Source organism: Mesoplodon bidens (genome assembly GCF_964165515.1).
Source record: "Mesoplodon bidens genome assembly, chromosome: 17".
Classification (NCBI taxonomy): domain Eukaryota; kingdom Metazoa; phylum Chordata; class Mammalia; order Artiodactyla; family Ziphiidae; genus Mesoplodon; species Mesoplodon bidens.
Window position 1 is genome coordinate 12,230,097 of NC_138174.1, and position 16,471 is coordinate 12,246,567.

A 16,471-nucleotide genomic window follows, 5' to 3' on the forward strand; every position below is an offset into this window, starting at 1 on the left:
ATAACAGCAGTGATCAAACAAATCCTTTGGAAGTGACAATTCTCCACTATGCCTATGTGCTTAACATCCCTGTTAAAACGTGATCAGTGATATTTCTCAGGCAGGCATTGTTTGTCTTCAAAAATTATGCACTGGCATCCTGAATGGTTTTCAATCCCCCTCCCTTAAACACAAACTTGCTCCAGAAGAAAATCAATGAAAGCCCTGTAAATACAAGAGGATAAACCGACTGAGTTCGCTATAGAAAATCAAACCCTTATGAAATAAACCAATGCTCGAGGATGACAGTTTTTGAAGGGACAATCAGGGAGTGGTGGATATAGTTCAAAATTTTGCTGCAGAGACCCTTTCTCCAAGGATTCCAAGCTTAGCCTTCCATAGTAATATGCTTCACTTACATCATTTGTTAAATACATTTTTAGAGATGTAAAATAGGATCTAATCATTTTTAATATTGAGTCAATGGGAAAATGCACTCCAAATTCTAAAAGGAATTAATTTACAAATAAACAACTGGAATAAAATTATTTTTATATTAATGAAATATGGTCCAAAACTGAATGAGATATGGTCCAAAACTCTAGAAGCTCATACAAGAAATGTAGATAGGAAAGACACAAATTCAAGAGCTGAAGCAAAGTATTTGAACAATAAATAAGAGGCAAGGTAAGATAACTAGGGAAGGCCTTGGTTAGCGAAGGCTTGGTGTGTATTAGTTTCAGGAGTCTACACACTGGGAGCTATTGAAAGTTATTAAAGAGGTGACCATGATGAAAGCAGAGGTTTAGGAATATTAATCGAGTGGCAGTTTCTATGACAAATTTCTGTTACTTGTTGGTGTGGATTTGCAGTTTTAACCTTTGAGGTTTAAGCATTTTTAATATGCTTTCTCTGTGTTAGAATATATCTTGCTGCTATTCCCATGCAGACTGGATTCCTTGTCTTGTCTCCTAATTTTACAATTCATTTATTTATTAAAAAATATTCATCAAGCACCTCCTATGTGTCAGGCATCGTGGTAGGGATACCACAGTGAGAATTACAAACCCAGGCCCCATCCGCATGAAGCTCAGAGTCTAATAGGGTGCCTATTAAACCACCAATGTGGTTTACATTGGTGAATGTTACATGTAAGCTTGAGAAGAATCTGTATTCTGCTGTTGTTGGACGGAATGTTCTATAACTGTCAACAGATTGAGTTGATTGATAGTGATGTTCAGGTCAGCTATATCTTCATTGATTTTTCTGCCTTCTTAATCTATCAGTTGCTGACAGGAGGTGTTACGTCTCCAACTTTAATAATGGATTTGCCTATTCTTCCTCCAGTAATTCATCACATTTACCATATAAGTGTTCCTATCAGTTTGTGTTTGCAGCAGCTTCTGTTCCAGGTTAAGCAGATCTCGGTGACTGTCTGGATTTGTCTATTCATACAGATTTTGGGGTGGGAATTTTTCCTGCAAATTCAGATTTCTAAGGAGTCAAGAAGAGTCACTGATTTTCAGGTTATCCACCTTTTTCTGTTGTTATGACAAGATTGATGACTCCCAAGCACTATACATATTGGAGCTGAAACCAGAAGTCACAAACTTCTTGATCCTCTTTTCTAATTGGAATGGAAAGAGTGCATTCTCCACATCAGCGGCTGCATACCCTTATATTGAAGACTTGTTAGTCTGCTCTAGCAGTGATACCACATCTGGTAAAACAGTTGGTGCTACTAATTGGTTAAGTCTGCAGTAGCCTACAGTCTTTCTCCAAGATATACCTAGTTTTTACAGGGGTCAGACTGGCAAATTAAACAGAGCTATGTTAGGCCCTCTTCCTTGGGATAACAAATTGTTCTTGTTTTACAATTTTGGCCCTGGGTGGGGAAGCCACAATTTCTCACATTTCCATTAGGTTTTCTGCACCATGATAGCTTTTACTTCAGAGATGAGGGCCCCATGGGGGGTTAACTTCAACTGCCAAGTATATCTACTTCAATTACTCAGGGACTGGAAAAATTATCACTGTGGGAGTAGGGGAGTCCGTGGGCACATTGGGTCCAGTGTGATTTGGACTTCAAGCACAGATTGCCATTCTGAGGATCAGTGTCAACTCAGACCTCGAAATGTCTGGCTATTTCCTTTCCCACAGTGTACAGTCACCTGTAAAAGTGGTCAGAGGTCTCTTCAGGGGAAGACTGGAGATATTGTCATGATATGTACTTGGACTGATGTTGTGGGGTCCTTCCTTTTAGGAACCCAGCCACTTCTTTGGTCAGTGATTTCTGGATCTGAAAATTGGTTCAGGTCTGGGAAATGAGCAAACAACTATGTTTTCTATTGGGATAACTGTCCTCAGCCTCTGCTCCTCCATTCTTAATTTTTTTAAATTATAGCTGTTGAACAGCACCATCATGACTTGGCTTGGCAGCCAGGATTGGAGGTGGGGCAGCTCCTGAGGCGGGGGTGGGGTGGGGTGGGGACTGGTTGCCTTGCTGGAGAGACGCCTGTGAGCAGCTTCCAGGACAGGGAGTGCTCTCTAGCCCTCACTAGAGCTAGAGGTGGGCCACCTCTGCCCATCCAGAGGGTCCAGGTGGAGCTGTAGAGTTGACATCATCACGAGCACCCATCTAGCTGTCCTGTCACAGTTTTAGGACCCCTGGTGACCCCCATCAGGGCCCCGCCCTGCACATAACAGGCCTGCTTGGACTGGGCATTCAAATGCCTCTGGAGCTCTGCAACCCTCACAATGGGGTCTTCAGCCTCGCTGTTCTATTGTGGCTGCCCTTTCACTCCTGGTATAGACGGCCTCTTTAGAGGCTACCACCAAGGCTCTCTGCTTTTCACTCTTAGGTATTAAGTGCTTGATAACTATTCTCAGCCTCTCATTATCCTTATGAAGGATGACAATACAATTTGGCAATAATCCCATATTTTCCAAATGCCTGCATCATGGCTTCTTCCACAGTATTTCCCTCCATGAGAACATTTTCCAAGGTCACCATCAGTGAAATCTTTAGCAACTGAACGGCCACACTGAGCCAGGATCTACTGGTGCCACATCTGCTAATCAGGACAGCCCCTACTGCCTGCTACATAGGGAGCCAGTGCCAAATCCCATCTAACCTCCTGTTTTCTCACATCACTCCCAGTGCCTCTAGCTGTAGATGTGGTCTTCTGAGAAGCAGATAACAAGATGGGGTTAAATGTGAAAAGATTCTATTATTAGAGATGTCTGTGTGAAAGGAAACAGGCAAGGAACAGGAGAGGGCTGGGAAAGTAGTCAACTGTAATGCAAGTATGACCCCCAGTGAAGGGGAGAGGGAGAGAAGGTCCTGGAAGTGGAAGCATCCCAGGCTGGCATGCAGCCTAAGGAAAGTCTGGCAAAGCCAGCAGGGAATCCTTAAGCCAAAGTCACTGACAGTGGGGTCCCATGTTTCCTAGGAATAGGTCTGCCTTGGTATCCCCACTGCACCTGATCATGGACCTGGAACAGCCTGTGGGAGGTGTGGTCTTGATGAAAAGCAGTGATGGATTTCGAGCTCAACACCAAGGGTCCTCAGTCAGTTAAACTTCCTGTCCTGGGAAGTCTGTGAGGTGCATTCTCTGGGTGGACAGACTGACTGCTTTCCTTAAGGGCATTTCAGTTTTTCAAATGAAGAATCCTCCAATCTCCTACTCTTTGAGGGTTAATCCTAGCTGCTGGTTTTCTGGGAGTAGGGCAAGGTGGGGAGAGCTGAGAGTTCCATTATCCAGATCACGTATTTTCGTTTAATTCCATCATTTTAGACCTGTATCTCACTCTCACCCTCATCTGTGCCTGAAGGCCCAAAGTCCAAAGCTACTGCAGCTTAATTTTTTTCCAGAAAATAGATGATTGACTGAAGGAGAGTATCCTGGCACATGGGGTGGCAGAGGGATCCCAGTAACTAACTGCTCCATGTACGTATATATGTTCAATTAATCTCTCAGTTTCCAGCTCCATCCTCACCTCCACCTTCTTCAGCACCTGCTGCTGCCAAGTTCTAAGGCACCAAGTGGGTCTGAAGAGTGACTGCTCTAATTTCACTGATATTCCTCTCGGCAGGCACTTTGCTGTTGCTTCCAACTCTAAGTCAATGACTATTCCTCCAACTGAGGGTCTTCCAAAATTTGTTAATACATTTGTCCAAACGCATAGAATGTACAACACCAAAAGTAAACCCTAGGGTAAACTATGGACTGCGGGTGATTATGATGGGTCAATTTAGCTTCATTTTGATGAGTGATGTTGATAAGGGGAACGACCATGCATGTGTGGGGTAAAGGGTATACGGGAAATCTCCATACCTTCCTCCCAATTTTGTTGTGAACCTAAAACTGCTCTAAAAAATAAAGTGTTATGTAAGTAAATAATTTTAAAAATTGCCTAGAGAGAAAATGAGAACACATTTTGGATTTTGCAGAACTACATTAGTCATTAAGTACCTTGAATCATTAAAAGCAATACATTTGTGATTCCAATTATAAAATTATTATACACATCAGAAATCCTTTAAAAATTTTAAAATCATACTATAATAACCTTAAGGTTCATTCTAGATTTTGATTCTTTATTTTACTTACTTCAAAATAAACTAGTATTTAAAAACGATTTTATCATAGGCACATAGTCTCTCATCCCATCACTTCCAGTTCATTAGAAGACCCACAACTTAAAGTTCTTTATCTGATTATATAATGAGTCATCATGTACTAGAAAACTGCAGCCTAAAAAGACATCCTAAAGCTACAGCTAAATTGAAGACACAACTAGAAACTACCCACCCCACCCCAAATCACGCACACACAAAATTAATTATTCTACTATCATGGAAAAGCTGTTCTGTTTTGTTTTTGAAACTAAACAGATCTTAGCACTCCGAACAGTATCATACTTCACCTATATTCATGTCTTAATTTGCTTGTAAAAAGTCACCTTCCAACAGGAGGTTGAAACAACAGGGAAAGAATAAGAAATTTCAAGATACTATTCACATACCTGAAATCAAATATACTTAGATTTTTTTAAAGTCCCTTTCATCTATACCAAGTGGAAAAAAAGCTCTATTAGCCACTTATTTTTTTTAAAACAATTGCAATTACTATAATGAGGAACACATAAAAACTACAAGTTTAAAAAATCACTCTATTGAATGCTTACAAGAGAAAAACCTGAGGATACAATTAATCACAACTCCTAGATAGCTGTACCTCTTAGTGAAAGCAATTGCAACAAAGAATGAGCACGGCGTTCTGCATGCTTAAATGACAGGCGTCCCCTGGTGGACAACATTGTTATTAGATTTATATATAAAATCTGTAACTTTTCTCTGATTTGAGGCTACACTTGTCTCCAAATTAACCACTCTGACCTTTGGGGAGAACACGAATCTGGTGATGCCTATAACATAATACCTCATATTGACTCTACAGACTTAGTTTTTAGCTAATTGAACCTTTCTTTAAATGCCTTAAGATTATAAGGACGTGGTAAGGATTTGAATTTCGGCAAATTGGCTTTCTAGCAATTGATTTTCTACAAATTGACCAAGAGTCCTGCAGAGAACATTTGAGGTGAGACTAAATATCTTCCCTCCCTTGTGCCTCCCCCCACCAGGCCATTTTGTTGGCTTTAGGAGCGGGATCTCCTGTGCTCTAACCATCTGATTGACAGAGCATGTGTGCTGGTAAGAGGTTTCCTTGAAGGGTCCAAGTTGTCTGGATGTAGTGGAAAACAAAGGAGAGTACACTGATGGAAAAATTAGAAGCAGAGAGAAATAGGGTGCTATGGTCTGAATGTTTGTGCCCCCCACACACCAAATTCACATACTAAAATCCCAACGCCTGATGTGGTGGTATCATGGGAGATGCTTAGGTTATGAGGTTTAAGCCCTCATGAATAGGATTCATGCTCTTATAAAATAGATCCCCCAGAGCTCCCTTACCCCTTCCACCATGTGAAGACACAGCAAGAAGGCGTTGTCTATGAACCAGAAAGCGAGCCCTTACCAAGCACTGAATCCGCTGGTGTCTTAATCCTGGACTTCTCAGCCTCCAGAACTGTGACTAATAAATTTCTGTTGCTTATAAACCACCCAGTCTGTGGTATTTTTTTTTAGCAGCCCAAACAGACTGAGATAAGGTGTCATTGATTTTGATTCCAGATGAGTCAAGGACCAAGACTTCCGCTGTCATAGAGGTGACCACAGGGAAATGGTGGAAGTTGGTGAGAAAGACTTTATAGTAACTCTTGTCGCAAGACATGCTGTCTTGCACATCTTTCTCTGAGGGATATAAATTCCTTAAATTGGTTTGTTTCTTTTTCCCAAATTGTGCTCTGTAATAGAACCTATTGAAATGCCTGCTAAAAAGACCAGTGTTCAGGGCTTACCCTAGACCTATGAAATGAGGATCTCTGGGAGTAATGCCCAGAATGTATACTTTTAATAAATTACCCATGTGATTCTTATAGAGTTTGAAAATTAAAGAACCACTACTCGAAAGGCTGACCAGCAGCTAAGGATGCAGCAGTGCTGGGCAGTAAAGGGAAGCTGGGCAGTAGAGGAGCCAACTCTCCTTCCTGTTTGTGGCACAGTATCAGAGGTACTAAGCTTGACTTGGCCTGAACAAGCTAATCTAGGAAACAAGACATGCACTGCCAAATGTTAGTAGTGACAGTAAAGCACTGAAAGATTACTCAATTTATTGCTGGGGAACCCTCTGCGGGGCTGCATGGTGTGAGCCATCAAGCTCTGATAAAGAGTGCAGTGCATCCTTAGCTCTGTAACCTAACTACCTAACTAGAGATTAATGAAGAGGCCTGGAGGGCCAGGTCAGAAGCTGAGAAATAGCTATTGCTCATCAGAGGTGAAACAGCCGGATTAGCCTTAACTTTTAGTTATTTGGTATGCTTAAAACAGATTCTAGCCTTCCAGAAAGGCTACAGATCTTTGCAGGACACACCTGGAAATTCCTGAAACATTAGGGAGGCTCTACATTCTTTTTCTGGTAGACACAAACAGAAGGGGCTAGAAAATGTACACCCAGCTACCCCAAGGGAAGTAAAGGTTCTGTGCTTTTTATTAGAGGCTTTAACTCCCTGCAGAAGCCCCTGCTTTCTGGGCAGGTACAAAGAACCACAAAATTCTGCGAGGGCTTTAAGAAGGTACCAGAAGATTCACAACTGTGTAACAGCAGAGCTGAATAAGTCAAACAGATTGCACATCTCTGGGCCTTACCCTTGCCCTTATACCTTCCAAATAGATTAAGGTTAATCTCACAACAGACTTGTTTTAATGCAATTTTACTTCTCCTTCATCAAGGGAAGGAAGGAAGAGGGCTAACATGCTGCTCACTCTGTCAGCCTCTATGCTTTTGGCTTTACGTATCTCTAGTAGTCTGCATGACAACCTTGCAAGAGAGTTTAATTAACTCTATTTTACAGATGAGGAAATTAAGCCTCAGAGAGATGAAATAACTTCCTTAGTGTCCCATAGTTTGAATTTGAACCAGAACAGTTTAATTCCAGAAGCCATGTTTCCATGGCTTACACTCGCTCCATTTTCTCACCGCTACTTTCCTCTATACCACTTTTTTCCCCCCAATATCCTCTCTTCTGGTTAGCACTTGCTTACATCCTTCGCCTCTGAATAGTTTGCCCAAACTGTGGCCCATGCGCTTTATCCTACCCTGCACCAGAAGTTTTCTGGAGAACATCCTTCTGCTGATTGTTCATAAACCTTCTCCTCCCTTGGCTTCTGGGATGCCACTCTTGCCCACTTCTCCCCCTCATCCTTTTTCAATATTTTTCCTTCTCATTGATCTTCACTTAAATGCTAGTATTTCCCAGGGTTCAATCCTCAATCCTATTTGTCAGACTACATATTTTTGCCTGAGCAATCTCTTAAACTTTCATGACTTCAGGTGACACTGATGACTCCACGGCCTCTATTTTCAGAGAGACAACGTTCTGCAGTCTAAAACTATTTCCAGTTGCTGACTGACCACTGGTATCTGTGTAATACACACAAACCTAAGTCATTTCCTATTATCTCCCTAGTTCTGATTTCTAGAGCCCTGCTCATTTTAATCCACGAAGTTATTCAAGCTTAACCATCCTCACATCCTCTCCCACTCTCACCCCAGCATCCAGATACTTATAAAGTCCACATTCCTCAACATCTCTTCAATCTGCCACCTCTGCTCCATCCCCATATACTACTGTCCAAGCTGAAAAACACCTTCCCTTACTTAGATTATTACAAGAGCATCCTAACTAGTTTTCCTGCTTTCAAGTCTCACCCATCCCTGGGGAATCCTGGGGGGGTGGGGTAGGAGATGACTTTAAAACTGTATACAGGGCTTCCCTGGTGGCGCAGTGGTTGAGAATCTGCCTGCTAATGCAGGGGACACGGGTTCGAGCCCTGGTCTGGGAGGATCCCACATGCCGCGGAGCAACTAGGCCCGTGAGCCACAACTACTGAGCCTGTGCGTCTGGAGCCTGTGCTCCTGCAACAAGAGAGGCCGCAATAGTGAGAGGCCTGCGCACCGCGATGAAGAGTGGCCCCCACTTGCCACAACTAGAGAAAGCCCTCGCACAGAAACGAAGACCCAACACAGCAAAAATAAATTAATTAATTAATAAACTCCTACCAACAACATTTAAAAAAAAAAAAAAAAAAGATAGCCTCAAGAATTTGCAAGGGCAGATACTAGGGTGTTCCACTAATGTTTCCCAGAAGAAAAGCCAGAGAACACAGTGTATTAAGAATAAAAAAACAAAAACAAACAAACAAAAAACTGTATACAAAATACTTCAGTAGCTTCCCATCACATATAAAAAGTTCACACTCCCTAACATGGATACAAAATCCTTTATTATGTAGTCCTTGCATGTATTTCCAAGCTCATCTCCCATCACCTCTCTTATTTATTCCTGACATACTGAGCTAACTGTAGACCTGGGGTGTCTTTAGATAGATCGATCCAGAGAGACGTTACCTTTATTTGAAAATTTGAATATGTGCATATCTCGTGATCTAAAAACTCCGCTATAAGTGTGCTAGAGCAGCGGTTCTCAAACTTTGGTGTGTATTTGAGTTAGATGGAGAACTATTAAAGACTGCAGAGGTAGCAAGCTGGATAAAGAATGGGGCTGAACTTTATATTTTTATGAAGTTCTCCAGGTGATTCTGTTACTATGGAAGTTTGAGGACCACTACCCTAAAGCAAGGGCCAGCAAATTACAGCCTGGACACCAAATCTGGCTGCGGCCTGTTTTTGTAAAGGAAGATGTGTTAGAACACAGCAGTGGAAATGTGTAGTTGCAAGGGAGATGGGGTGACCTATAAAGCTGAAAATATTTACGCTCTAGCCTTTGCAGAAAAGTTAGCAAAGTCCAGAGGAACACTCTGTACTCGGAGACATTTATAAGGATGTTCACCTTGGCAATGTTTGTCATAGTGAGATTTTGAAAAGTCTTCAATGTACTGAAATAGATGAATACATAAATCAGGATATATACATCTAATGGAATACTATACAGCAGATAAAATTTACTAGATCTTTATGTATTAACATGGATAGAATGAAAAAAAAACAAATAGAAGAATGCCACATACAGCATGATATTTTTTTATATGATTGTTTAGACACAATATATGTAGAAAGGTATTTTAAAATAAACTGGAATGGCATATACCAAATCCAAGATCATCTTGCCTCGACTCTATAAAGTATTTTCATTAAAAAAGCTGAGGTCAAAAAGTGACAAAAATCCAAAGATTTGCAAATACTACAATATATTTTTTGCCATACTGTCCTCTGTGGGTTTTGTTGTATTTAAAATTGAAGCCAGAAATACCCTAAACTATTGAACTATAGGGGAAAGTAATTGAACATTAATAATCCAATGCAATGGAATATAATGTAGCCCTTAAAAATGTACATGAAGAAAACATAAGAAATAATTGATTTAATTGTCCATGGTGAACATAGCAAAAGAATACAAAATTGTCCATGAAGTAAGGTTACAATTACATATTTTTTTTAAAGTGCAGTCCTTTTTTTTATTCCTTTTTCCCCCTTTTGGTTGTCTTATCTATTGAGTTGTTCCTTTTAATCTATATATTAACATACCAAAAATTACTAAGAAGACAACAGTAGATGTGTTTAACTTAATACTTTTCTTCTCTTTTATTTTCCAAATAATATTAAATAAATACATATTCCTTAAAATGAAATGTGGTGATAGAGCTTGTACATGGCAGATGGAACTGACTGCACACCCAATGTCCATCTTCCCCTTTGTCCTACTATGCTCAGTTAAAACACTACAAATCTCAGCCTTCCTTGCAAACATGGGTGGCCAGGTGGTAAAGTTCCATCACCAACTCCCTGGTTAGATTCCTAATCCCTGCTCTTCAGAGAAACGCCCCCTGGATTCCACTGTGTAAGAAAACCCAGGTACTCAGGGCATCTGCCCAGAGAATAGAGAGGACCAGCTCCTTAAGAGCCTGAACTTTCATCCTCTCTCCTTTCTGCTTAGTATGTGGCCCCACTCTTGGTTCTTCTAACATTTCTTTTGTTCTTTACTGAAGAGAAATGTAATTCTCTGCCTCCAGATCTAAACCTCTTAGAGAAAGACATTTTCTTCAAGAATAACACAAATTCATCAAGGGAAATAAGTGTATTTTTGTGAACATGAATAAATTACAGAGTCTGAGGTAGCAATGAGAAAACTGATTAAATGCTTCTTAGATATGCTACAGAGTCTTCTCCCATGTCATACCAGCACTTGTTGCTACCCTCCAGGAGGCTAGATACCCCGTTTCTTGAGCTATGACTGGGGGTAGGCTGTCAAGAAGCAGGAAGCCAGAATATATTATATTCTGTAGGTAGAACTTGGTATTTTATATTCTGTAGGTAGTAATAAAATTCTACCTACAGTTAAGAAACACTAAGCTTAAAACAGCCCTTGCAGCAATTTCTAAATACCACAAGATGGAGATATGACTCCATGGCAGAGGAAAAAACTTCACCGCTTTTCCAACAACAAAAAAACACACGTTATTTTCCTGACTTTCCAACACACAGACGTAAGGGTATTTCTGGGTTGTAAATAACAGAGAGGTCTGCAAAACAGTTAATTTCTCCCTCCATTCATTAACAAGAATACAAGATTTTTCTAGGTCTTTCACTAAAGGTTTGCAGTTATTCGAAATGCGCTCTCCATCAACGCCCAGGACTCCTGTGGATACAGCAGGCAGCTCAGTGCTCTACCTGCAGCGACTAAGAAACACGTTATTTCTGACCAGCAGTATCGAAGGGCTGTTGGTACAGCAGAGGTAAATGGCAGAGGTTTAAGAGGGAGAGACTCTGACGCCACATTTCCAGACTGTGTGAAACTGAGTAAGTCATTCAATCTCTTTAAGCTTAGAATCACATGTATTAAAATAACAATATAAAATTTTATGTCATGGGGTTTGTTGCAAGACTGAAATAATGTACGTAAGTTAATTTGCATAGTACGTATGTTTAATTTAGGACAAGTTATTATAATTATTAGTGTAATATTAAGTCCTGCCAATTTAGCTGAGTATTGTAGTTTCATTTTCATGCAAAGTACCCTTGATTTATTTACAAGATTTCCATGTTTTTCTGAGTATTCTTGAAATAAAAATTCACCAAGAGTTCAACGTAAGTCATGCTTTGGGCCTCCTCTACATTAAAAAGAAATATTAACAAATATTTGAATGAATGAAAAACAAACGAATACTCTTTGTAAAGTAGAAAACATAAATTCATTTATCGGAGATTAAAATTACCTCTCAAAAGAAGAAAGATGTTACTAGGGCAACCAAAAGAAAAAGTAGGTGAATCAGCCCAGTGAGGTTATAGGGTAATTTATGGGTTCTCAGTTGTTAGATTTTATACATAGAGTGTGTGTGTGTGTGTGTGTGTGTGTGTGTGTGTGTGTGTTCCAGAGGAACTAGAATGGAACTGTTTTAGATGGGTATGAGAGAGGTATTTCTGAGTTAAACAGGCTCTTTCAGGTTGTAAGGAATAGACACACTCAGGTTTCCCCCCAGCCTGACCACTGAGATCCTTTCACTTCCATTTTGTTTGTACCTGCAACAGGATCCCTGCCCAGCTTTTTACGGGAGAGACCAAGCTGAAGGCCTTGTTTATAGGATTCTTTACATCACAGGAAAGCTCCACTGAACAAAATATTTTATTTGGACCTTGTCACAGTCTTTAAACTTTTGTTTGAAATCTGTCTGGGGAAAAATACACATAATTTCCTTCAATTATTCCTTTTGTTTAAACATCTTTTACTCACCACTGGCATCCATTCATAGACACGAATAGAAGACAGTCTGTCTACAATAAAGCAAATATGAGCAACTGATGTTTTATCAATTTTAACTCAACTTATAAAACATATATATAGGTGCTTCTGTACCTGAAGGATTTCCACAGATTTTTTCCATTTTCTCTTTGAGAGAAACAATCTGCTTTTCTAGTTGGTCATTCAATTCAAGTTGTGTCTCATAACAAGTTTTCCATTCACCACCTGAGTGAAGAGGTGGGGATGGTCAAGATCACCTCACCACCTCTCATTTATTCATTAAAACAACATTAATTAGCTCAGTCCTACTCCATTACTATACTGGACTTTATTAGTAACACAGATGCACTGGAGGGAACTCATGTCTAAGCGTGCGTTCTCCATTACACAGGATCTGTGCAGACACCAGACTCACCTATTCTCACCCAGCCGGCCTCACTGTCACTATTGTGATTCCTGGTCTTCTTACTCTCCACCCCCTTTTGTCTTTAGTTCCCTGTGTATCCTTATAAGGAATTCTATTAGAGGAAGTATAAGGAACATGTTTCTTTCCTTGGAACTTGAAATATCCATAATTACAGCCTAAGGAGTACTAGCCTCCTGTCCAATGTCATAATCATTTTTTTCCTTTGCAAAAGAATTCTGAAGTCCGTTCAACAACTACCAATTATGTGCTTGCTATGTTAAAAGCACACAATACCTTACATATATAAACTAATTTAATCCTCATTTACAAAAACTTAGTTACCCGTTTTACAGATGAGGAAAACAAGGTTCAAAGATGTCAAATAACAGTATTAAGATGACAAAGTAATAAATGGGGAACTGGGGTTTCAACCAGTTAGTTCTGACTTGAAAGTGTGTCCTCTTAACCGCTGTGCTATGGTAACACTGTTTATCTTCGGCTACCTATTCAGGTATCTTCTCTTATCCGTAAGCAGTTTTCTTTCACTAAATCCCTTTGGCTACTGAGGCCAAAACATTTGTCTTCTCACTCTGGGAGGAGGAGGAGGATGCAGCCTAGAATTAAAACCTCCTTTTCGGCTCCAAGGCCCAAAGCTAATTTTTTTTTTTTTTTTTTTGAGTCTTGAAAGTCACACTTTGTAGAGAGAAAAAATGGCGTTTCTAAACTTTAAATGCTCTTTGCATATATGGGGCAACTTCTGCTACATAATGGCTGATGGAGGAGTCTAAGCAGAAACACTTACTAGCTCACACCACTGCCAACCTCTGCAACCTCAACACAACCCTGCCCTCACTCTCATTTCTAATCAGATGTGGTCTACCAAAGAGAGGGGCAGGAACGCCCTTCCAAACCGAAGTCCAAAGTCATGAATCCAAATGCTTAACAAGTGGATGGAGACCCACAAAACTGGAGATTGATAAAATTTTTGCTTCCTTTTCACATACCAGCATTGCCCCCGCCCCCAAATTTGGTCAGCTTCCTGCTGTCAACTGTTTTCTTTTTCTGAAAAAGGACCACACTGAGTTTGACTTTCCCTGCCACACTTTGTTCTGTGATAAGCCAGAAGTACTGATTTCATACTGAGGTTTGTAATTTTTACAAAATTTTTGAAAAATAGTTTTTCATCTGTCTTTAAAATGCAATAATGTTTAAATTATGCTTTCAACTGGGAATAAAGTTAGCAATTCAAAATAGCAAGTTTCTGGAATAATCTTGATACTAAGGAATGTTCAGAGCCATCTAAAACCAGCCCAGGTAAGAGATGTGGTGCTCTCATTAGATGGTCACAATAAATGTGACCCTAAAAAAGATGATCCTTGACCCTGAGCACCACAGCAGCCAACCTATCAAGGCCTAAGATGTACTTAATTATCAAAATACAGATTGTGAGGATAAAAATTTAGCAGAAACATTTGTGTCTCTTGGGAGAAAAAATACCCTGAGCGGTAACTCCATAAAACCACTGCTTTTGCAGTAATTCTAAAAACAAAAAACAAGCACTGTACCTTTGAAGGGAAAAATTAAATTGCTTTGCAGTCTCAAAGAGGGATCTTGGCTAGAATCACTACAGTGAAAAGCAAAATCAAACCAAAAATTGAAAAATTCTAGAAATTTGATTCATGGTCAAAATTAACCTTAAAAGAGGAAGTTCATAAAGCAAGAGAATATTAGGTGGAGGCTTATCTTTCAGATATGGACATTTTTTTCCCAAAGAGAGATAGCACGTTAACAAAAACAAAACAAAACAAAGCCCAACTAAACAACAATGCCAAATAATAATTTTTAAATTGTTAAGAACAACACAGATGAACTGATTGAAACTTGACCCTACATGGACATTCATGTTTGTGTTGTTCACTATATTTATGATTACAGTGATGGAGTTATACTAACTTGAAAAGACTTTGTAAAATAAGAAAATGTTAACAAGGAAAGGAAAGAGCCTACTGTGTGGCACTGTACGAGGCACTAGGGATTCAAAAATAAAATAGACACAATCCCTGCGGTCAATCAGCAGTAGGAGAAGTTGGGAGGGGTGGGGAGTACAGAAACATATAGCCAGAACATTTAAGAAACTTTTGGTTAATTGGTTGTAATGGTACACAAAGAAAGATATCCAATCTGGAAGGTGGCAGAAGGGAATCAGAAATGGGAAGGTCAAGATTGAAGAGGGACAGGAAATGCTTCTTGGGGGGAATGACACCTGTTCTAAGCCAGAGAGGGTGAGAAAGAATATTCAAACAGCAAGAACTGCATGAACAAAAATACCAACATGTACAAAAAGGGGGCACGGTGCAAAGACTATCTCTTTGAGTAAAGTTGCTCCCCAGCAAATTTTCAGAAGACTCCATGAGGAAAAACATCCCCAAAGTAGGACTCGTGGGTTTGAGCTATGTCTCCACCAGTTTATTTCTGTGATCCTGAGCAAGTTACATTTCCTGTGCCTCAATTTCTCAATTGTAAAATAAGGATAATTAAAGTTCCTACACTATAGGATATTGACAGGATTAATTAAAACATGTGAAGTGCTTAAAGCAGTGCAGGGCACACAGAAATTGCCATAAAAGTTAGTTGTTTTTGTTGTTATTATCATTTTTATCATCACAGGAAATTTACTGCAAAATTGTTTCTCCAAAGGGTAGTACTACACTGCTATCAGTAATGTATAAAGTTCCTATTTCACTTATAAAAAAAATCTCTACTTCTTTTATAGCCAACAAATTTCTTTGACTTAAAAACAAGTTGGATATTTTCCCATATTCACGAGTTGTCTCTATGTCCTACTCATATTTATCTACTGGGAACTTAGTGTTTTCTAACTGAATTGCAGAGGACATAGATGTGGTGAAAATATAGACCTTTTGTCCATCATTTTGGCTACCAGTGTCTTTCCCAGATTACTGTTTGACTTCTCATATTGGTCTTTTTTCCTTTAAATCAAGGGAAGCTATTTTCTCTGAAGTCTAACCTAAACATGTTTTCCTCAGTGATTTATTGCTCTTTAAGAAAGGCCTTCTTTATCCATAAACAAATATACATTCATCTATATTTTCGTTTCATTTTAAAATATTTAAATCTTTAAATTTTAAATATTTAATAATTTTAAATATTTAAAGATTAAATCCATCTGGAAGGTTTTATTTTATTTGAGAGTAATTTTTATTTATTTGGCTGCCCTGGGTCATAGTTGTGGCATGCGAACTCTTAGCTGCAGCACGTGGGCTCTGGTGCCCTGACCAGGGATGGAACCCAGGCGCCCTGCATTAGGAGCACGGAGTCTTAGCCACTGGACCGCCAGGGAAGTCCCCCCAGAAGTTTTGAGAATTAAGTATACAGTGAAGATCTAAAGGGATTATTTTCCTAAATATTATATCAATTTTCCAAGTGGAATTTATGAATAATTCGTCACTTTAAAAGAAGCTCTTTTTTTTTTTTTTTCTTTTTTTTGGCAGTGCCATGCAGCATGCGGAATCCTAGTTCCCTGACCAGGGATCAAACCCGTGCCCCCTGCATTGGAAGCATGGAGTCTCAACCACTGGACGGCCAGGGAAGTCCCTCTTTTAGCTCTTTTAAAGCTCTGTGTGGTGACACAAATTCCAATAAAACATTACTGGTAATTGGCTCTTTGGTTCCAGTTCTCTGCCCAGA

The 16,471-nt window shown here is 39.7% G+C and overlaps 1 protein-coding gene across 1 annotated transcript in view; it reads right to left on the reverse strand.

Annotated features, from left to right (window-relative positions):
- Positions 1-12,576, reverse strand: part of LOC308605065 (spermatogenesis- and oogenesis-specific basic helix-loop-helix-containing protein 2-like) — a gene marked incomplete at its 5' end in the record, with an annotated part of 77,722 nt that extends 65,146 nt beyond the window's left edge. Inside the window, 2 exons of the mRNA XM_081214729.1 lie at positions 12,349-12,389; positions 12,472-12,576. Of these exons, the coding sequence (XP_081070855.1) occupies positions 12,349-12,389; positions 12,472-12,499 (69 nt within the window). The remainder of the gene's footprint in view (positions 1-12,348; positions 12,390-12,471) is intronic.
- Positions 12,577-16,471: the final 3,895 nt, after the last annotated feature.